This window comes from Capsicum annuum, chromosome 2 (genome assembly GCF_002878395.1).
Source record: "Capsicum annuum cultivar UCD-10X-F1 chromosome 2, UCD10Xv1.1, whole genome shotgun sequence".
NCBI lineage: Eukaryota > Viridiplantae > Streptophyta > Magnoliopsida > Solanales > Solanaceae > Capsicum > Capsicum annuum.
This window is the reverse complement of record NC_061112.1, coordinates 1,705,042-1,728,903: the sequence shown is the minus strand read 5'-3', so window position 1 is coordinate 1,728,903 and position 23,862 is coordinate 1,705,042. Positions and strand designations below refer to the sequence as shown.

The following is a 23,862-nucleotide window of genomic DNA, read 5'->3' as shown; positions in this document are numbered from 1 at the left end:
TCTGACAAGCTTCCTTCTCCGTTCTTATCTTTCTTTTTTTCTTGTTTGATTTCTTCTTTCCATCTTGCTCAGTCTCACTACCCATTCTCTTCCTCTTTTGAGGCTCCAAATCACCTCTCATATCCTCCATACCAGTCTCATCAACCATCGGGGTAGGGGTGTAAAAGTCAGGAACCAATAAATCAACATCCACCATAGGAGTTCCTAATGAAGGCATAGGTGGTGGTGGAGGAGATAAAACCTCAGTCCTCTCGGCCAAGACTTTGATCGGGTTGTTAAGATCGGTTAGGTAAGTCCTAATATTAGTCAAATTTGGGGCCTGGAGTGTGTTAATCCTAGTCGTAATCTGACTCTCAAATCTATTTGCTTGGGTCTCTACTATCCTGACCGTAGCTCGAATCACATCACTAACATAGGGCTTAACCTTAACCTCTAGCATCTTAATATGGGCATCATTTAAAAGCAGGATTCGCATAATCTCTTCCAACTGTGAAGTTGGAATCAAAGTGTATCCTGTAGAAATCAATGGTTGACTGTGAACGGAGGTCGATGGTGTAGAGGATAAATAAGCACCGAAATCAGACGTTGGCATGTCACTAGTTGGGGCACCCCCAACTACATGTATCTTCTTCCATCCTATAGTCGGAGCAGTTGGGTTTCTCATATCCTTTATCAGTGCCAAATCTATAATTTTCGTTGGTTGAATCACCCTGTCTACAATATATATGGTCGGTACATGAGCACTCTATATCAATTGTGTGATGAGACGGAGGAAACAAAGTGTAGTACTAAACTGGAGAACCCTATCTCGAATTCCTTCCACAATGATCTGTGGATATTCAAATCAATTCCTGAAACTAGTGCAGTAACCAAGCAGGCACTAGTCTTACACAATGTGTTATCAATAGTTGTGGGTGTGATCCGATGCCAAACGATGAACCACCAAGCATTGGTGATAAACTTCAAAGTATTCTTATAAATGAACGCCCCCATGGGTCATTCTCCCTTACTTCAGTAATATGGGCCCCCAGCCACCTATAATAGATTGTTTTGTCAGCTATATTCAACATTGCCGTTCACTTTAAGTTGTTCATTCAGAAGTCATACTCAAAGGTCTCCTTAATTGGTACAAATATTTCTCTAAACATGGTTTTTGAGATAGACTGAGCAGAGATGTCAACCTTTGTATCCCGAACCCGGAGGATGTCAAGTTTGGGCTACTTCTTCATGTCTCTCCTTGCTCGGATGAGTGATGTTTTCTAGTGTTGCCTTATATATTGGCGTAGAATTCATGTACCAACTCCGGCATATAGTTTCGTAGGGGCCTTATCATCCAACCTAGCTCGTACCTCTCAAATTCATACACCAACTCTGGGACATTCTGGAGTGACTCAGCTAAACCCCAGGGCTTCTCTTGGAAACTTCTTTCTTTTTTGACTCGGTTTGCCAGTGATACTCCATTAATATAAAAATCTATTACATTAGGTATTATCTATTTTTTCAAGTCAGCACCTCTTTGAATTGGGGTAGAAGAAGCAGCCTCAAAGGGTTCAGAGTTTGACTTTTCCTCTCCCTCCGAAGAACTTGAATCTTCCTCCATTTCACCCCTACCCTATTGGGTGCCTCGCCTTCCTTCTTCAGACTGGAGAAGGTTGATGGGGGTGGTCGCTTCCACCAAGGTCGTGGATGTTGTGGCCTTGTCTTGTTTTTTATCCTTAGCATGTCTTCTCATGTTCAAAGGCGAATGGTGCTCATCGGATAAACTCATACTAATGTCCACCTTAGTCCCACTTGAGCATTCAAATTCCCTCTGTAGTCGGAGGTGTGTCCTTGGGTGTCCACTTCTTCGAAACATCCTTTTTCAACTTTATCTAAGACTTTTGTGCCATTGTACATGTATCAAAAAAAGTTAGAATTAATTTTGAATAGATTTGGAAAAGTGTAGGAATTTTACCAGATGACCCTTCTTATGATCATGCAATGAAGTTACAATCATACATTCTAATGTCATAAGTTTAGCTAAAGATAAAAAATGTGTCTAAATCATCCTAAGGGTCAAGAATTATTCTAGGGTGATGAAAGAAGACGTCTCATGTCTACAAGGACTATTTTTAGATACTTGACCTAAAAGATGATCGACGTGGCCCGCTACTGATCCCGAAAAGTCATACTAAGGTGAGCTTATACCCAAAACTAATCTAAGTCTATAAAGTCCCACTACTAAATATTAAGTATGTCAAAACTAGGCTTGAGATAACAACCTAACACCAGGGAGGGAGAATGAGCCCAAACTTTACCTAAAATTACTATCAAAGCAGCTAAATGATCCAAAATTCACTAAACACACAACCAAGTTGTAAAACCCTACCCATCGCCAGCATAATACTATACTAATATCATAATAAATCTCAATCTAAGAGAAAAGTAAGCGTAGCCTACTTGGATGCCACAAAAAATCAATAAAGTCCATTATATTAGAGTTTTTCCTTTTCGAGAAGCCTCCGCATAATGCCACGCTATCAAATAATAATCTATGCATTAACACGATAATAACAACACCCATATTGCAGATAAATTCTTTGAGTCCAAATAGATCTAAAAATCCTATGTACCACTCATGGAATCACGATTTTGAAATAATCAAAATATATCTCTAAACTCAAGGGTCATTTACCCACAAAAATAGGAGAAATCCAAGCAAAAATGAACCTAAATTAGCTAGTATATTAAATTAGGAATTTGGATTTAGATAAAAAAATTAATCAAGAAATTAATGAAAACTTATGGAAAGAACAATGAGAAAATGACCAAAATGATGTTTCCAAATCACTCCAGATGCCCAAGGATCGATCTTCACACTTTCTTAGCTCTCTACGGTTTTTAATGGACTTGACACTTAGAAAAAATGGATAGAAGTTGGGTTTCACAATATTTAATACTGCCAAGGGTACCTTTATCATGATCGCGGGGTTTCCATCGCGCATGCAATGCCTGACCGAGATTACCTTTCATGAATGCGGTCAGTCCTCCACGAATGTGAAAGAGAAAGTCGTACCAATCTGCCAAATAAATCTTCGCGACTGCGAAGGTCGTCTTGCAAATGTGATGACCAACAACCTTGGCCTTCGAGAACGTGGACATAGCCTCACAAATGTGCAGTTCATTTTGGGCTTGCACCAACAACTTGACAAATTTGCCAAGTTTTTGATCGGACCCTCAACATTCGTTAAGAATCTCTTGAATGCAAAACAAACTATGCTACCCTACCAAATTTGATCTTTCAGACTTAATGACGCCATCAAAATTTCTATCTAAGGTTGTTTTGATGAAATGAGTCCTACACCCAAGGGTCGTTTTAACTAAAATTCACCCAATAGCCCAAAATGAGTCTGAAAGCCTTGAGACTAGAACCAAGGATCCCCTAGCCTAAAATTGATGTTTTAGATCTAACGAGACTGTCAGAATTGAAATACGAGGTCGTTTACCTATAATTTAGGCCTGATACCCAATTTTAAATGACGAAAACCTAAAAATAGGAAATTAACTCTAAAAATCAAATGAACTACCTAGTAACTGAACCGTCGACTCCAAAATGTAAAAAATGACTTGGGTCAGGTATGAAAAAGTTCTAAATGACAAAATAGTGTTGAATTGCATAAAATGACCTGTAGGGTCACTAATCCACATACTGCCCATGGTGAGTAGTCACTCCCTGAACTTAAATCCCTCGCGTAACCTCGTAAATCCTCTTTGTCTGTTGTTTTTTATTTTGCACATAATACTGATGAAAAATACTTTTTATCATCTATATAGGCATTAAATTTTTATGCCACCGGTTGTTCTTCACTAGTAAATATATAAAATTTCAAATTAGCTCGCCAGAAGATTCAGCTTTTGTTACTACAATTGATAAAGCATTCTTGCATGCCAAGAATAAGTTTTAATTCTCTATTTTTGTTTTCCTTAGAACCACCAAAGAGACCTTATGATGCTTAATAATGTAATTTAGACTTTCAGTGGAAGCCTATGACTTCATACCTCTGATATTTCAATTAATGAAATTGATCATTGATAACATTGTAGAAGTTTTTTATAAATTCATATTTTGACTCCTTGTAATGGGAGATTCTCTAGAATTACCAGTTCTTATTCCCAACCTCTATTTAAGGCCTCGATCCTTCATGTTTCATCTGATATGAGCTAATGCCAACAACTAATCTAGTAGGTTCTTTTTCTTGTTCATCTGATGATACCTTTGAAATTTCATTCTTTAAAAGAGTTGATTTCTGCCATTCATCACCTTCTTCTTTTCTGTGTTCATTATTTTCCTTCACTTGGTTTTCTTCTTTTCTGTGTTCATCATTTTCCTTCACTTGGTTAACATTCTATGCATGTTTCTCTTTACCTTTTATCATTCTCATATATGTCAGGTTCTTTTAATAACTCATCAAAGTTATTATGGGTTATTAGGACTGTCTGTTCCCGTTGTATCTACTCTTTTTCTGGTTCCCACTCTTCATTCTTGTAACCCTTGCTTATAGATTTAATTCTCCTTTTCCACTTCTTCCCTTTTGCCTCCTTCCATTCTTCTATAAGAGGGTTATCTTGAGGTTCTCCTAGTTCAGCAGTGGTATATATTGATTCAAGTTCTTTGTTGGCTTTGTCACTAGTTCAATACTAACACTTTGGAGTCCTACTTATTCTGTATGTCCATACTCGTACGTATCCAACACATATTCTTTATTATGTGTTTCTCTTTGTTCATCTGCTCACTCTCATCTGATCGGTTTTCTTTTGAAGATTAATTCAACACTTTATTATCTTTAACATTATTGTCCTCAGTGTGACTCTCTTTACCCATTATTTCATTAGTAGGCAAAGATTTGTCTATTCCAAAAATAGCACCAGCTGGTTTTAAGAAAGTCTTACAAAGTTCACTTTGTCCTCTTTTCATGTTTCTTTGATCCTTCTTGTTGACTTGTTTTTCCCTTCCTCTTTCAACTTTTTTTTTGAGTAATCGTAGGCTCTTTATTTGTGACATTTTCATCTTGACTCTTGATCGTCTCCTCTTTGAATTCATTTCCTCCCCTCCCCATCTCTTTCTTTCTAGTACTTGCAATTTGCTACATTGTGACCTAGTCTTCTACAATGTCTACAATACTTGGGAATATTTTTATACTCAATTTTTTGGACATTAACTTTGAGGAGAGAATCCTCATCTTCATGACTCTATAACCATAGGTTCTAACAAATCAATTTTGATTCACCATAGGTTTTACTAGATCAATTTTGATTCTAAATTTCGCCTTGATTGGTCTATTCATGGTTTTGGTAGCAATGTTCAGTTCTAAAGGTTTACCAGTATCTTTCACAATTTGCTAGAAATAATTCCAGTTATGCATATGAAAAGACAAACCTAGGAGAAGTGCCCAAACTAGGACAATTGGAAGATTTTTCTCTGGTTTGAAGTTGGGTGTCCACCGTGGCAACTATATCCGTAATCCTTCAACTTCGATCAACCTTTTGAGTAACACCATCTTCCAATCTTCATCATTAATGAAGGTGAGAAAAGTATAAAAGTTATTATACACGCTCCTTTGAGGGAGAATTTTTCAGAAAATCTTGACTGATAATATAACTTTGAGGTCGGCTCTTTATAAATCATCCGACAATATTTCTTTTGCATTGATTGATCATAACTATATAGTAGTCACACCTTTTGAATATCACTACACGCATTCCAGTATGAGTTGTTCTACTAAAGATGTTGATGGGTAGAGGAATAGGTTTTCTTTAAATTGAAGGTGTAATAGTAATCTCCCCTGTTAGGGCTTCGATTTGATTTGTTGTATGCACTGGAGAATGTCGTCCTATGTTCCCATGGGTATCGGCCGCGAGAAAGAAAAGAATAGATTCATTACTGCGGAGAGAGAAGAAAGAGAAAGTCGACTAACCCTTTTTTTTTTTTTTTTTTTGGGTTTTCCGAGGTCCCAACCCGACAGGTCAAGGACTAATCCTCTTTGTCGCTAACCAATTGATTGTTGCATGCACAAGGCGGGAATCAAACCCCCGACACTTGCTTAAACGACCTAGTAAACTAACCACTAGGTCAATCAAACTTGGTTGACTAACCCTTCTTTTTCAGTTTTGCTTTCCTTTGTTTCGAGTTTCCTAAGTTGAGAATTACAGCTTGCAATTTCTCCCTTTTAAGTGAAATATCAATTCAAGAAAAATGAGTTGAATGATGGTCTCGTCTTTAATTAAATAAAGGTTACAAGTAGAGGTGTACATAGATCGAGTTGGTTCGATTTTTCATTAAAATATAACCAAACCAATAATGTCAATTTTCTAAATCTACAAACCAAATCAAATCAATATACAATCGGTTTTTTTGTTTCGATTTTAGTCGAGTTTTTTCTATTTTCTTAATTTTTTTACAATTATAATGTGATTGAAGAAAAAAATTAAATGTTTTCACTAAAACGATAAAAAATAATGGACATAGAGTAGTTTCAAATAAAATTAAGTTGGCAAATTACTAGACGTCTAAACTATTATCTCTCAAAGTAATATGTTGTGGATACCCAGGGATTCAATTTCTAAGTCACTAGTCACAGTAGCTTGTCTGAAAGTTCCTTGCATAAAATGTGAGCATACAAAAGAATGAAGAATTGAAGACAACTTATTAAAGACTTAACTCTATAAAGTAATTAACTATAACATAATTTCATAAAAAAGAGAGAAAGAAGAGAAACAAACCTAAAATTACAACTTGACGAACGAGCAGAATGAGAAAAATAAGATGAAGAAATAATAATAACTCTCTGAAAAGTTGGAAAGTAAAATGTAAAGTGAAGAAATTGAAGAGTTTTAGGTTTTTATATTAATATTGAGTTTTGTATTAATTTGTTATTAATGGATAAATATTAGGGGAAAGGACAGAAACGATACTTCAAATTAAACTATTTCCTTGAAAATGGCCATGGAATTTAAATTTCACTTTCTAGTCATTTAATTTACTGACTGATTCTATACCCTTTTTACACAACTTTTATACAGGTTTTATACAAATCTTATACATAAATATTCTATACGAAAATTATACAGTTTTGATACATAATTTATATAACAGCTGTACATTTGCACTTCAAATTAAACTATTTCCTTGAAAATGACCATGGAATTTAAATTCCACTTTGTAGCCATTTTAATTTATTGTCTGGTTTTATACCGTTTTTACACAACTTTTATATACATCTTATACATAAATATTCTATACGAAAATTATATAGTTTTGATACATAATTTATATAATAACTGTACTTTTTTTTTTACACATTTTATACAACAATTATATAATTTGTATACACTTTCTATATATTGTACATATATATATTTGATAGAACTATACAATTTCTATACATATATCTTATATAAATTCATATTCTATTTAATAATTATATCATTTTTATATAATTTAATTATTATTTCTAAACAATAAAAAAAAGCAGAATATTTTATCAATTTAAAAATTTATAGTAAAAAAAAAATTGAAATATTTTTAAAAGGGCTGAATTGTCCAAGTTGAATATTGTATATTGACTGTATCAGTATCGTATATGGATTCTATATGAACTACGTGGATCAAAATGACCCAAATTGGGAAAGATTAGGAAATGGCCATAAAATGACATTTGTTTAGCCGACTGGACATTATTTGCCCAAATGCCAAACTTGGGCTATAATTGGGCTATTATATTTTAAAAAGGTCATAGAGTGTCCTTTTCCCTAAATATTATAATTAAGGCCCAAGAATATATATCTATTTTCTGAATATAAAAAAGTAATAAAAGTAATTAGAAAGTAGATTATAAGTAATATTTTTCTACGTATAAACAATTAAAATCATATATGTATTATGTCGGTTCGATTTAGGTTCGGTTTGATTTTATTTTTGCTAATACCAAATCAAACCAAGAATGATCGATTTTATTTTGCCAACACCAAACCAATCAAACCAAACCATAAGTCGAGTTTTTTCCTCGGTTTGGTTTGATTCATCGATTCGGTTTGACTTAACGGTTCGATTTGTACACCCCTAGTAACAAGTTAGTTCCACAATATTATTAAGCTAAAAAAGATAAAGTCTCTTAAATAACTGAGACAATTGTTCGACAACTACACTAATCGCCTCAACAATTATCAAAGTTGTCCAACAACTTTGATAGTTGTTGAGACAACTTCTATTGTTGTTGAGATAACTTTTTTAGCTGTTGGAGCAAAAATGTTACAAAAGACAGAAAAAAACTTGTCCCTTTTACCTAATTTTTAAAACTTGAAGGACCTTTACTTAATTGACAAACTTATTTGTTCCTTTTAGTTCAAATTCCCCTTTGCTATAGATTCAGTTGAAGTTACAGAAGAGGAAGGTGAAACAAGGAAAGCAAACATTAGAAAGAGACAAATGCATTGTGCTCTCTCCATTTCAGTTTATTCGATACTATTTTTAATTATTAATTCATTCCTAAAAATGGACGTTTCTATAATTGAAAATGATTAACTTTAAACTTTTCATTTCAATCTGGCTGAGAAGCTCTAGTGCTTTATATATGCTATGGCACGTTTAATCACAAGCTTTAAAATTCTTTATTTCTTTTTTAAATCCATGACTATGCCAAACAAATTTGTTTGGAATAGTCATGAATAGACAATGAACAATTAGAACACAATGTCTCAATTTCCAATTTTATCCAACAGTAGACAATGCACACCGCGAACAAGTTTCTCAATCTCGTCCACAATTAATTCTGCCATAGTACCCTTCTCCTAGAATTCCTTCAAGATAATTCACTAGTGCAGTAAAATTTTTTCGCTTAAAAGTATATAAGGATGTTCAACTTATATGTATAAAAAGGAATATTTGACTTATAACATGGTGATATAATGCTTCAAAGAATTGTTCAGTTGGCCAAGACTGTTCAACTAACTACCCTTCACCAACTATAGACCTGCCTTGCAAGAAACTTATCTATCAAAATGGCTTCCAAATGCACCTGTTATAGCATTCCACAGAAACTAGTCAGCATATATGTATCATTTGTCTCAGTTTATCTTCATCACTGTGCATATATCCAATTTTAGGTGCTTCAATACCTTTCTTGTTGCCTTTAAAAGTTTCTACAAGTATCTGAACGGACATCTTCAATTTAAGTTTCGTATTCATAGAATCCTCCTTGCATAGCACCTGTCTTCAAGGTCATGGTCCTCTCTTGAGCTCCATTTTGCTGCCTAGCCATTGTACTAGCACTCCTTGTAATTTAGGCTCTTGACTCAATAATCCACTGATAGCGTGAGGAGTCCACACAAAAGAGGCGGGGTTTGATTCACTGTTCCCCTTCCCCGTTCTCATCAATTAATAAAAAACAAAAGGAAAATGGAAAAAAATGGCCACTCGACAAAAAAATTGCCACTAAGTGGCTATTGATTTTGCATTTCCAAGATATAGCCATTTAGGCCTTTTGATGCTATTGTCTTTTTTCTTTTTTCTTTTTTTTTTTTTTTTTTGAAATCTTTTAGCTATTATTTTTAAACTTTTGTTGCTACGCTTTTTTAAAAAATCATTGCTTCACCTTTTTAAAAAGAAAATTGTTTTTCTTTTCTTTTTTCCGCAACTCCTTTTTTATTTGATATCAAATACATGAATCTTAAATACCAAATAGCGATACATATTTTATACAATAATTTTATAATTTTTATACACATCCTATACATATGCATATTCTATACAAACAATCATACGATTTCTATACACTTTATAACAACAATTATACAATTTCTATATACATCTTACACACGTTTTAACTGAAATAATCATTCATATACATAGTTTATACAACAATGATGCAATTTTCATATGCATTGTACAGAGATTCATAATTTATATAATAATTATACAATTTCTATACACATTGTACACAACCTTTAGCTGTAATTATAATTTAGATATGTATTTTATACAATAACTATACAATTTCTATACACATTCTATACAATTTTTGTATATATCTTACACAGCTAGGTACTCTATACAACAACTATACAATTATATTTATTTATTTTTTAAAAAAGACAGATCTTTTTAGCCAAAAAAATAAATAATAAAACCCAAAAAATGAAAGTAATAGTGAATATTTAACTAAGGATTAATATAATGGATCATATTTGAAAATGACCATGTCATGGAAATTCTATGACCGACTTGCCACACAATGTAATTAGTTTAAAAATGGCTATTCATGTGGTAATAGTTTGACTGAGTGGCCTTCTCATGTCTTTTTTCCAAAACAAAATTCAAATAAATACATTCAAAAGCAACAAGTTCAATTTTACAGACATAGCATATAAATATGCCAAGCAGCTTCCAGTGCACACAAAAAAAAATTCTTAAGCAGCATTAAATAACACACTGACATATAGGCCTAGTATAAGAAAATTTTATCAGGAGCAGCTGCAAGTAGCATCTCTGGCATTAAGCTCAAAATGAGAAACCTAAATCAGGAATACTGTCCAACAATTCTTCCTCACTTCTACATGTAAAAATGAACAATGATTTACGTTGCTGAAAATCATTCTTATTACTACTACAAGAAAGCATGCATAGTTAATCTCCATAAGCGAAATATCCCATGAAAGTTCTCAGATATCAAACCCAGGTTCTACATCCCTGCATCCCAAATGAAACAGATTGTCAGTATCTCAAGCTACACATTCAAACACTACACATTGCAATGGAAGAAAACTACTTCCACGCTTCTGGTTGAACAATCAATCAATGAACTTCAGCGAAGGACATCAAACACAAGTTATCCTCTGAAATCTCTTTTTCTTTTTTTCCCTTGTACGTGGGAGAAAGGGGGAGGGGTGATAAGCAGCATCTGAATTCAAACGAAACCTCTAAAGTGAAGCAAGAACCTTAGTAAACAGTTCAAGGAGAGATCCACTTCGAGATTGACATACTCAGACATGATATTATGTAAAAAAGAAAGGCACTCCAATCTCATAAAACCCACTGAATACCAGTTTTAAGAATAATATCACTTTACTCACTTCAATTACACCGTTATGCACAAATATAAGGGATTTAGCTTTCACTTTGACTTTCAATTGAGGGGCATATGATGGGGATAGATTTTCCAAAATCAAGTGAGGAAAAAAAATAACCTCAACAACATACCCAGTGTTATCTCACAAGTGGGGCCCAGAAAGGGTAAGATATACGCGGACCTTACCCATACCTGTGTGGGGTAGATGTGTGGGGTAGAGAGATTGTTTCAGATAAACCCTCAGCTTAAATCAGAAGTTATTCAAAGCAGCATGGCGAGAAAATTATGACACCAAAATATCAAGATAAAAGAAAATGAAGCAACCAATAGTAAAATACATTGAAGAAAAAGAAACTACGCGATTACTTTTTTGATAACCAGAAACTATACAATTACTGAATACGACTAATAATGAGGAGAGGAGATGGGGACCCCTACCTCTCCCACCTAAAGTGCGACAACACTCCGCTACCTCAGCTTCCCAAATTAATACTATTATCTTTGAAATTCATGCAGATGAATGAAGGCATGGGGACTCAATTCCAATTGTGCACTTGCATATGTAATTCTACAGGTGAACAAGCTTGGTCGGCATGATTTTTTCTAATTTAAAGTGCCAGCAACGATTCGCTTGTTTGAATATAACGATAATACGATAATATGAATTTGAGTCTGGCTGCTACTGTAGAAATCCTACTGTAACAAATCAACCACAACAAAATCTAGTTCAATCTTTCCAAGGAAAAGTTTTCAATGTAAGACTAGAAAAGAATAACTCAATCAAATGACCACATAATTGTTATTTAATTGATCAAACAAAACCTTACAGAGTGCAGCACAAGTCTTCGATAATAAGAGAAGACCTTTGTAGCCCCTAAAGAATTTAAAAGACAAGAGGAAGCTTTTCAAGATGTAAAGTGAAGTTGATATATACTCAAGTTTCTTTGTCCTAAAAGATCAAACGCATAAGAAGCCACAGTTTCTGGAACTATTGACTACTCTACTAGGGAGAAAACATCAGTTTTAACCTAAGATAGGTTTACAAAATCACTGAGCAAACCCTTATGGCTGCTTCGTTGCCTTGTATATAACAGATTATTTGTTACCACCTAATGAGCAGCGACCAGCAATTAAGCAGGTGATCAGAAATTGGAGATAGAAGATGCTTCTAATTTTGTCAACTCCCATGGGTAACTTCCTCTGCTCCCTCTCAATGACAGCACATTCTCACTGACTCTTACAAGAAACTCAAAAGAAATCTAAATTTTCAAGAATGTTTTAGTATACTACTCCCTCCATCCAACAATACTAGTCCATGTTACTAAAAATAGATGTCCAACAATACTTGTCCAGTTTGGAAAACCAATGGATAATTTACCCACTTCGACCCATTTTACCCTTAGTTATTAGTTATAGTCATTACCCAATACATTTTTCAACGCATTGAATTAATTGTATTCGAAGGGTAATATAGTAAAATTACCCATATTATTTATTTTTTAACATGTGTGCCAAGTCAATAGTGGACAACTATTGTTAGACAGAGGGAGTAGCTTTGATATGGAAAGAATGTCAAGAGGGATTGGAAAACACCAAGCTGAAACAGTTAAAATGATGCAGCTGTAAATTGCTACAAAAAAGATTGCAGTGAAGAAGGAGAAGCTGAAACATTTTTGAGTGTTTTCTATCTTTCTGGATGGATACAAATGCACAATGTGCCTCCTATTTATACTTGTCCATGGATTATTCTAGATATCCTTCTAGATACATCTACAAGAAAAATCTAGTGATCTTTATCTTCTACTACTCTAGAATATCTTGATAATTCTACAAGATATTTATTCAAGAGACTACACTAGAATATTCTAGAAAAACCTATTCCAAAGAATATCTAATATCTAGGAGTTTCTACTACAAAAATATCTACTAACTAGGAGCTTCTAGATAAATCTTAATTTCCTAACACTCCTCCTTAAGATTTTTCATTGAAACTCCCTGCATCGACCTTTGAAACTCAAACTTGTTTGTGGGAAGAGCCTTAGGTAGAATATCGGCTTGTTGTTCTTCACTTCTGCAATGCACCAGCTTAACTTCACCATTCTTCTCTAAATCTCGTAAAGCATGGAATCTGATGTTGATATGCTTCGTCCTTCCATATTGTACTGAATTTTCAGCCATAGCAATGGCTGATTTAGTGTCCACATAGATCACTATTGGTTCTTTTGGCAAAAGATCCAAATCAAACAAGATTTTTCTCAACCAAATTCCTTGCTTTGTAGCAGATGTAGCAGCCACATATTCGGCTTCAGCTGAATATTGAGGTACGATATCCTGCTTCTTTGTGCTCCAAGAAAAAATGCCTGAACCAAATGAAAAAAAGTAGCCAAATATGCTTTTGTAATCGTCCAAACATCCACCCCAATCACTATCTGAATAGCTAATAAGAGATCCATTCTCCACACTTTTATACCAAATTTCATAATCTGTTGGCCCTCTAATGTACCTCAGCACCCTTTTAGCAGCTCCAAAATGCTTGATGTTGGGACATTGCATATATCGAGACAATAAACTAGCAGCAAACATTACATCTGGCCTGGCCTGGTAGCAGTCAGATACAACAAGCTTCCAATAAGGCTTCTATATAGTTGTGAATCTACCCTCTCTTCTCCATCATCCTTCATTAACTTTTCATTCACAATAAGTGGAGTTGTAACAGGTTTGCACTTATCAAACTTGAATCTTTTTAAGAGATTCAAGGCATGCCTCTTTTGGGACAAGAAAATTCCTTCAGAAGATTGAAAAATCTCCATTCCCAAGAAGAACTTCATCTCCCCTAGATCAGACATTTCAAAAACTTTTAGCATCACATTTTTAACTTTTTGAACCGCAAGAGAATCTTCACCTGTGATCATCAAATCATCAACATAAACGGATATCACAATTAACTTCCCATCAGCTTCAGCTTGCCTTTTGAAGTATAAAGTAGACTCATTTAGGCTTCTGTTGAAGCCTTGAGACAGCAAATGAGTATCCAGCTTACTATACCAAGCTCTCGGAGCTTGTTTAAGGCCATAGAGAGACTTTTTAAGCTTGTACACCTTGTCTTCTTCACCTGCAACTATAAAACCTTCAGGTTGTTCACATAAATATTTTCTTCAAGAAATCCATTTAGAAATGCACATTTGACATCTAAATGGTAGATTTTCCACTTGTATTGTGCTGCAAGAGCGACTAGAAATCTTACTGTTTCATGCCTCGCGACAGGAGCAAACGTATCTCCAAAATCCACTCCAGGCTGCTGGGAATAGACTTTAACTACAAGTTTGGCTTTATGTTTGAAGATTGAGCCATCTGGATTGAACTTCATTCTATAGACCCATTAGACATCGATGACGTTCTTTTGGTCGGGCCTATCAACCAGCTCCCAAGTATCATTTTTATTAATCATGGCAAGCTCCTCCTACATTGTAGAAATCTAAGCTTCATGACTTGTTGCTTCTTCAAAAGAAGATGGTTCCATAAGAGCAAAATTGCATTGCTCATAAACTTCAGCTAGTGACTTGTCTTCAAAACTGGAGAATCTGAAGTTAACTCAACATCTGAATTGTGCTCTTTTCCAATAATAGTACTGGAAGAAATATCACTCGTTTGCGAATTTAGAGTTGCAACTGAAGTACTCCCTTCCTGGTTTGTTACAACAATATCTTGATCCCAATCATAGTGGCTAGACTCGTCCACCGCAAGATCTCTACTGATAAGCACCTTCTTCGTACGAACATTATACACTTTGTACCCTTTTGCAGCTGTGCTATAGCCTAACAAAATACAGAGTTCTGCCTTGTTATCCAATTTGCCTCTTTTAGTATCTGGAACATGGGCATAGCACATCGAACCAAATACTTTCAAGTGTCTCGCAGACGGCTTTATACCTTTCCATGCTTCAAGTGGTGTCATGTCTTGGAGTGCTCTAGTTGATAATCTCTTTAGCAAATAGACTGCGGTATTGACTGCCACAGCCCAAAAATATTTGGGTATCTTCTTTTCTGCTAACATACATCTCGCCATCTCCATCACGGTTCTGTTCTTTCTCTCAGAAACCCCGTTTTGTTCTGGAGTGTAGCCCACAACAAATTGTTGTTGAATGCCTAAATCTTTACAATACTTGCTGAACAGATGAGAAGTATATTCAGTTCTATTATCTGACCTGATATACTTCAATCGGCAGCCACTCTCCTTTTCTACCATAGCCATGAATTCTTTGAAAATAGAAAACACCTGAACTTTGCTACTTAAAAAATAGACCCATGTTATTCGAGTTAAATCATCTATAAAGAGAAGAAAATATTTATTCCCACTCAAAGAAACCGTTCTCATTGGTCCACATATATCTGTATGAACCAACTCTAGCTTTTCCTTCGCCCATCAAAGACTTCCTTTAGGAAAGGATCGTCTATGCAACTTACCAAATTGACACGACTCACAAACATCTCGGCATATGTCAATTTTGGGTACATCAAGCACCATACCCTACCCTTGGATTGCATATACACCAATGAACTAAGGTTGTAATGACCGAATCTTTTGTGCCAAAGCCAAGTATCACTCATTTCAACATTGAAAGAGCAACTTTCAGTAGAATAGCATGAAAGTGGAAAGGAATTGCCAATCATGCTAATTTTAGCTACTTCACAACCTTTAGGATCATAAATGACACATTTTTTATCCTTAAAAGTGAATAATTATTGTGAAGCAACTGAGCAACACTCAACAAGTTTTGAGTCAAGCTTGACACATAAAGAACATCGTTTATGATTTTCATACCTTCGTCCGTAGGAAATTTCACTGATCCTCTTCCTTGAGCTTGCACCAGTGCACCATCTCCAAGCTTCACTTTGGTCCTATCAGACCTGTTCAAGCTAACAAATAGATTTTCATCAATCGCCATGTGCCTTGTGCACACACTGTCGACATACCAATTATATCGATCAACATGTGATGTGTATGAAGCCATGATTACCTCCTCCTCTGTTTTTTCAACTTAGTGCTCTTCCGCAAAATGTACTCATTGGGAAGATTGACCACTTTGAGTTTGCTTTTCCCTGCATTACTTCTCAATGTGCCCATACTTCTTGCAGTATCTGCATTGAATAGGAGACCTCTTGGACTTTTGCAAACAATTCTTCTCCAAGTGGTTTGTCTTCTTACAAATACCACAAGGTGGAAATTTTCCTATCCTCGACGATTCACCTTGGTATCCACCAAATTTCACCTCTCCAGAGTGGTCTAAAGAAACTTTTTTGCCTTCCTTTGTTGCTTGAATTTATGCCTTACTTGAAAGGCATCTTCGACTGTCCCTTCGCTTCTCATGGTTAAACGTTGCTCTTGGATTTGCAATTTAGAGATCAGCTCAGCTATTGAAAGAGTAGTCAAGTCACAAGACTCTTCAATAGCTGAGATTTTTGATTCAAACTTGTCCGAAAGGTTGACCATGATCTTCTCTACAACCTTCTGATCTGAAAAGTTTTCACCAAGTATCCTTATTTGGTTCACAATATCCATCAGCTTGGAAGAGTATTCTTTCACACTATCCGAATCCTTCAACTTCAAGAGCTCAAACTCCCTCTTCAAAGCTAAGACCTTAACAGAATTAACTCTGTTGCTACCTTTAAACTCCTCTTTTAGCTTATCCCAGGTTTCTTTGGTTGTCTCACAAGCCATAATCCTTGTAAACATCACTTCCATAAGGCTTGAATGTATGCAAGTGAGAGCTCTTGGAGATCTAGTCACCAACTCATCTTACTTTTTGATATCACTGAGAGTTGGGTTGTCTCTCAATGGCTGGACAACAGGTTCTCCTCTCTCAACGACATCCCACAAGTTGAGGGCCTTCAAATAAGCCTTCATTTTAATTGCCCAAATATGGTAATTCTCCCTCGAGAAAATCGAAGGACCCGTTGTTGGTTGATTTTCTGGTGCCATGTTTTTTCAGCAAAAAGATCCAAGAAAAGAAGCTAAAAATAAGATGAGCCAATCAACAAAAAAACAGATTCAGATCCTGTAAGAAATGGGCTCTGATACCATGTTAGAAGAAGGGAAAGGGGGATTGGGAAACAACAAGCTGAAACAATTAAAATAATGCAGTTGAAAATTGCTACAAAAAAGACTGTAGTGAAGAAGGAGAAGCTAAAACTTTTTTGAGTGTTTTCTATTTTTCTGGATGGATACAAATGCACAATGTGCCTCCTATTTATACTTGTCCATGGATGATTCTAGTCTCTAGATATCCTTCTAGATACATCTATAACAAAAATCTAGTGATCCTTATCTTCTACTACTCTAGAATATCTAGATAATTCTACAAGATATTTATTCAAGAGACTACACTAGAATATTCTAAAAGAACATATTCCAAAAAATATCTAATATCTAGGAGTTTTAACTATAAAAATATCTACTAACTAGGAGTTTCTAGATAAATCTTAATTTCCTAACAAAGAATGTGCCTTGTACATGACCTGGATTAGAACCAACCAGATTCCCTGAAGTGCATTTTCCACTCATAAAAGAAAACCTTAACTCAAAATCAAGAATCAACGACTTCATACTTGTGAATCGAGATATTCCATCTCCTCTGAGTTCCGTTCTCAGAATATTCTACTTCAAAACCCAGTGCCACGAGGTTATCATATCTAAGATAAACTCCCTAGTCCATAAGTGGAGCTGCAGCCTACTAAAAACCACAAATATTGAAGAAAATTAACCTTTGATCCATGCAACCAGCAAACTCAAACAAATAGGTTTGAGAGATGAGAGAACTAAGGATACCCACTAGAAAGACCAATCCAATCCATAAAGATGTATTGCAATCATTAATGGACACAAGAAAGGTAACTCTTAGTTCCATATATCATAACCCCAGTTGCCAGTCTGAGAATGTGCTAATAGAATCGAAACATGCAGAAAATGGACATCACAGTTCTCAAATTTCATCAATTCTCTACTGCGACTGGATTCATTAACAGGTCATCTGCATTTTTCTGTCAAATTACCAGTACTAGAATTTTACCAATCCAAAGAGGACTTGGAACAACAATATTTTCCATGAAAAAGGACTAATTTATTTGAATTAAAACACAGGATAAACATCTTCAGTTGACAAATTAGAAATAAACCATAAAATGAGTTCTAAAAGCCAAAAGCATGCGGCAGTTCTTTTGGCATCTGTTGATGTCCCAAGCAAACTACTTTTTTACAGTGTCATGACATAATAGTAAGATATGGCAATGACTTTAATTACTCATCTCCTCCTTACCCGGAAAAGAACAATGGTTCTATCTTTTTTTTTTTTTTTTTTTCTAATGACACCAACTTTACAAGTTACTAACAACGGTTCTATCTTATTTGGAAGTTAGACATGTCTTGGGCAAGTAGAAGCTTTTGAACCATAAGTCTCCTGTTAACATCCCGAACAAAGTTTTTTAAAGCATTTTTGAGAGTTGTGACAGCTCGGTGCATTTTAAATTGCCACTAGCGCTAAAATGGTAGAGGTATGTCACTCATTCTTTATTGGCAATGATCAATAACTTGTTTGGCCAAGCCTTTGGGAAGCTAAGGGGGCATTTGGCCATGAAATTCTTTTACTTTTTTCTAGAGTTGAACTCCGGAAAACACGTTTGGCCATAAAATCCCGGAATTCAACTTCCCAGAATTTTCAGGAATTGGCCTAGTGGTTCAATGAGTTGAGCGCTTGGAGGTCTCAGGTCAATTCGCAACAGAGACAAACACCATCTGATTTCTTCTCATCTGTTCTAGCATTGGTAGACAGAGTTACCTGGTACAGGTTGCTGGTGAGTGGTGGCAGGTATCCCGTGGAATTAGTCGCAGGCTGGCCCGAACACTACTGGTATTAAAAAAAAAAAAAAAGGAATTTGAAGAACACCAAAAAGCTATTCACTTTTTCACTCCAACTTACTCATAAAAATTCAAAAATAACTTCATTTGATATTCATCGCCCAACACAACACCAATTTTCAAATATCATTTTTCACTTTGGAAAAAAAAATACTTTTTTTCAAATACTCACAATTTTCATGGCCCCTAAAAGTGCTCTTTTATTCTTTGTTGATAAAGTACTTATTTTAGAAAGTTGAGGTGCTTGGACAAGCTTTTAGGAAAAACATAAGAGCTTATTGAATAGTAACTGGAGTTGTTTTTCAGAAGCCGAGAAAGTCGCTTCTCCCCAAAGCAGTTTTAGGACCTTGGCCACGCACAAATTTTGCTCTAATATTGAGAAAAGTCCTTTTGAAATTGATTAGCCATACACAAACTGCTACTCTTCAGAAACTCTCCAGAAGTACTTTTTTGAGAAGCACTTCTCAAGAAGAGCACTTTTCAAAATACGTGGATTTTTTAAAAAGTTTGGACAAAGAAGGTATAACAAGGAAACAGTAAAGATATATTGATGTCTTCATATGATGAAACAAGGCATACTTATATACAAGGGTTAAATACAAAACACATATGATAGTTGTCGAATGTGAAAAGATATCCAATTTAAGAATTAACCCACCTAACCCCCTACTCTAACACTAACAACAACTATGTTACAGTCCCAAATAAGTTGGGGCCTTCTTAAAAATAAGATAAGCTAAACTTTGTTGATGGAGTACCAAAGAGGTACAGCACAAGAAGAAACAATCACAGCAGTAACAACATCGACATTCTGAAAAATCAACATATTAAGCTAGATATCATGCTACTACTACACCAAAAGCACGGATTCTGTAGGCACCTACCTTTTACAAAGAGATATGATGCTTTCGATCTTAAAAGAATCTCTTATTCCACTCTAACTAAATAGTCCATATGATGCCATAGGGATGGTCTTCCAGATCAGTTTCTAGCTTCTGTGCACTTTCTAACACTCCAGCTCCACTAAATCACACTTTGTCGCATCACCGAGTTCACTCAGAAAATACTTAGGATAAAATCCTAAACCAGTTTTGTTTGTTTGCAACGTTAGAAAAGATGACTTGCAGAATCTTGTCTCTTTTCACAGGAAAAAGCATCTGCTGCAAAGGTAGAAGCCTTTCCTTTATAGCATATCTTTAGTTAAACAGGCATCCACAACTGCAATCCAACCAAAACAAAGTCACCTTTAGAGATGCTCTTATACACTACATCTTTCAAGGCTAAAGCCAAATTTAACTGAAAATTATTCAACTTTTTCCTGCTAACTAAATCTGAAAGTCCAACCTATTGATATAAAGGCCTGTAGGTTCCAAGGGGTGCAATAATTGACTAACTTCATCAAATTACCAATCTTCAAATTATGCTGAAATTAAACTGCCATCCACACCCTGTATGACATTCAGCCACTGTACATTGTTTTATTATAGTTAAATAGCACAAAATGGGAAATTTATCCATCAGTTTTTCCCCCTCAAGACAAACATCTATCCAAACCCTCAAAATGCTCTCATTCCCATCCTCCAATTTAACATACATTTGACAATCTCGTCATAGCATACATATCTGTTTCCAAACCCCCGTCTGTATGCATGATAATAGAACAAGAGCTCCAATATCCATTCCTACCATATATGCATGATTATATTCTTCCACAGCTTATCTCCATTATCATTGATTCACCACAGCCATTTGACGTACAATCACTTATTGAGTTTTTAAGTTCCTCAACCCGTACTTTACTGTCACGTGGCAATAAACCCTTGCGAAAATACAGTTGAATCCAGATTTTAATTATTCCTTATGAACAGTGAGCGAATGCAAATCAATAATTTCTCAATGCATCACTAATTTCTTTGACCCAATAAATGCCTATATGCCCACTACTACCTTGAACCTCCATCTAAGCTTATTCAACCCATTCACAGCCCACTATTTATCTCATGTCTCTGTTACCTTTCATTTTGGTTTAAATTAAATAAACACGGTCAGTACCCAGTTTTTTATAGGCAGCTTAACCATTTTTTCGTCTTTGTCATTCAAAACTCTCATGCTCCAGCATATTGAAAGCCTTCTCACCTCTGTCAAACTTACGTCTTTTCCACAACAACTCCGAGCAAGGAAAAGGATTGTGATGTAACGAAAAAGAATTCACTCAAGCAACTTGTTCAGAATTTTCTATCGGACGTCCCAAAAGGGGCAATTGCTAAGAATTTTCAGGATAATCTAAGACTTGTCTCACAAGATTAACTAACTGAAGTCTATAGGCAGAAAAGCACTAGCTCTCAGCTATTGTTAGACTGAAATACAGAAGAGGTTTTAGGCTTAAAGATGAACTTACGTTAGAGAACATTTTGTGTCTATACATTATACATGTAATCATCATAGTTTGCATCTCTTGTTTCTAAGAAATATTAGGTTGCTGTTATAAACTTACAGAGATCTAAAAGTAGGAAAATTAAGAAATGAGACATCAATTCGTCCAACTTACACACAAGCACTAACACCAGCAAGTAACCAAGAGAATTCGAAAGCATTACAAATATAATGTTATCTTTTTCTTACACATTCATAATAAGCACTGGATTAACCAGCAACACAGAAAAATATGCATAAAAGCGGATTGCACATGATTTTTCCTTTTCCACAGGTGATTTTCTGCATCATATATCTAAGTAGTACCTAGAAAAACTATAAATCAATATTACCGTTTAGCTTCTTTTTTTCCCTTCCTTCTATTTTTTTCGTTTTCACCCCCCCGCTTAAAGTTTGCGAAGAAGCTTCAGTCTTACCACAAATTCTAACTTGAATCTTTATCTTTGGCCTCATTAGCAATAGCATCAGTTACCAGAGCCATTGGTCTTTGATCGATAACCTCATCAATTATCCCAAATTCCTTTGCTTCTTCGGCTGTCATGAAATAATCCCTATCCATGTTCTTCTGAATTATTTCCACCGGTTGTCCGGTATGCTTGGAATATAGTTGGTTCAACACATCCCATACCCGAACAATCTGTTTTGTGTGAATTGTCATATCTTTAGCTTGCCCACTATATCCACCAGAAGGCTGATGAATCATGATTGTAGCATTAGGGAGAGTCCGTCTCTCACCCTTGGCACCAGCAGCTAGGAGAAGGGATCCCATTGAAGCTGCTTGACCTAGGCATATAGTATTGATTGGAGATCGTATGTACTGCATAGTGTCATAGATAGCAAGACCTGCACGCAAGAACAAGAGAACGTAATGTCAGGGTTCTGATAATATAATGCCACGGTTCTAAGTAAACATTCAAACACAATCAGCATACTTCAAAAATGAGCTGCCAAATGCCATCATGAAAGACAAATGCAACGAGCAGGAAAGAAACGTAATCGTAACTTGTATAATAGGTTCAACTGAAAGCACCAAATGTGGAGTGCAAAACCTATTTCTTCTTATGTGAAGGCATAGAGACAAACAGCACCACCAAAGTTAAAGTAGTTGTCAAGCTTCAAAGATACAAACCAAAGCAGAATAGGATAAAAATGTTACATGGACGCAATTAGCGGCCTTACTTTATCTGTTCATCTTGAAAATAGAAAAATTACCGGCGGTAACAGCGCCACCGGGAGAGTTGAGGTACATATGAATAGGCTTAGAGGGGTTCTCAGACTCAAGGAAAAGAAGCTGAGCAACGACAACATGGGAAGTGTCATCGTTAATCGGTCCATTGATGCAAATGATGCGCTCTTTCAACAGCCTTGAGAATATGTCATAAGCCCTCTCTCCACGGGAAGAGTGTTCTATCACCATCGGAATTAGCCCGTACCATCTCCTACTATTTCCATTCAAACATCTTCTCCCCATTCCATTCCACACTTGCCTACCAATTAGGCTGCCCATATCCAAAGGATTTCGATTTTCGAGTATTTCTTAATTAGGGATCTTATATAATGGGAAAATTGGTGCTACTCAGTTTAAAATGCTATACCAGTAACCAGTAGTTTAAAAAAAAAAAATACCATCAAGCTTTCATTTTGCTTAGGCATACCCTTTCCACGTCTCAATTATCTTACAGATGGGGGTGGGAGGGGGGTCACAATAATTAAATTATAATTAAAAAATTAAATAAATAAAAAATATCTTTAGGTTGGTGCGGGTTGAAAACTTGGGGATTGACCACACAGTGAAGGACGAGGTCCCTCAAAATCAATCACACGCAGTGACAGTAAATTAACCAGGAACACAAAATAGTGCGGGAAACTTAAAGAATACAAGATTTAACGTGGAAATCTCCTTGCTAAAAAGAAGAAAAACCACGGATTGTCCTCATAAGCTCTTCAAAAGTTCACTATAATCAACCTCTTGATTACAGACTCGAACTTGAACCTTAACTCTAGGCTCCTTTTGTTTATAGTAACTCTACTACAACCTCACCTTCACAACTCTACCAAGACTCCCTTAAAACTGATTAACTCTAACTAGTTTCAAGCTCAAGCAACTCTACCTAAGCACGAAAAGCACATTACTCTTATAGAATGAGTAATTCAATTACAGACTCAAGTTTGACTCAAGAACGCTTTCTATTTCAGCACATACAATAAATAAGAAATTGAGTAATGTTGAAAGTTGGGTTTTTGCCTCTTTCACTCTTCAGCTTTTCAGATATGCAAAAACTATCAATTGAGAAGCATCTTTTGCCTTTTATAGTAGAGTAATTATTAGGGTTAAAATGCAATTGGAGCAGGTGTCCTAAATAGTACAAGCAGTACCTGTGCAGTTTGTTATACTAGATGATAAAACTGTGCAGAC

At 35.5% G+C, this 23,862-nt stretch overlaps 2 protein-coding genes across 4 annotated transcripts; both read right to left on the bottom strand.

Annotated features, from left to right (window-relative positions):
• Positions 1-10,443: 10,443 nt before the first annotated feature.
• On the bottom strand, positions 10,444-23,227 carry LOC107857590 (ATP-dependent Clp protease proteolytic subunit 2, mitochondrial). 3 transcript variants are annotated; one of them, XR_001670907.2, is made up of 3 exons: positions 22,659-23,105; positions 21,779-22,289; positions 10,444-10,723 (listed from the first exon to the last, which is right to left on the bottom strand). XR_001670907.2 is itself a non-coding variant. In XM_016702410.2 (3 exons), the coding sequence occupies exons 1-2, from the start codon at positions 22,951-22,953 to the stop codon at positions 21,871-21,873; spliced, it is 714 nt and encodes a 237-aa protein (XP_016557896.1). In that variant the 5' UTR covers positions 22,954-23,227; the 3' UTR covers positions 10,444-10,723; positions 21,863-21,870. The 3 variants fall into 3 exon arrangements, 2 of the variants coding, with proteins under 2 accessions (XP_016557896.1, XP_047262429.1); XM_016702410.2 differs by having other exon boundaries at positions 21,863-22,289; positions 22,659-23,227; XM_047406473.1 differs by having other exon boundaries at positions 10,695-20,231; positions 21,863-22,289.
• On the bottom strand, positions 16,386-17,081 carry LOC107857677. Its single transcript, XM_016702530.2, has 2 exons — positions 16,903-17,081; positions 16,386-16,824 (listed from the first exon to the last, which is right to left on the bottom strand). The coding sequence occupies exons 1-2, from the start codon at positions 17,079-17,081 to the stop codon at positions 16,386-16,388; spliced, it is 618 nt and encodes a 205-aa protein (XP_016558016.2).
• Positions 23,228-23,862: the final 635 nt, after the last annotated feature.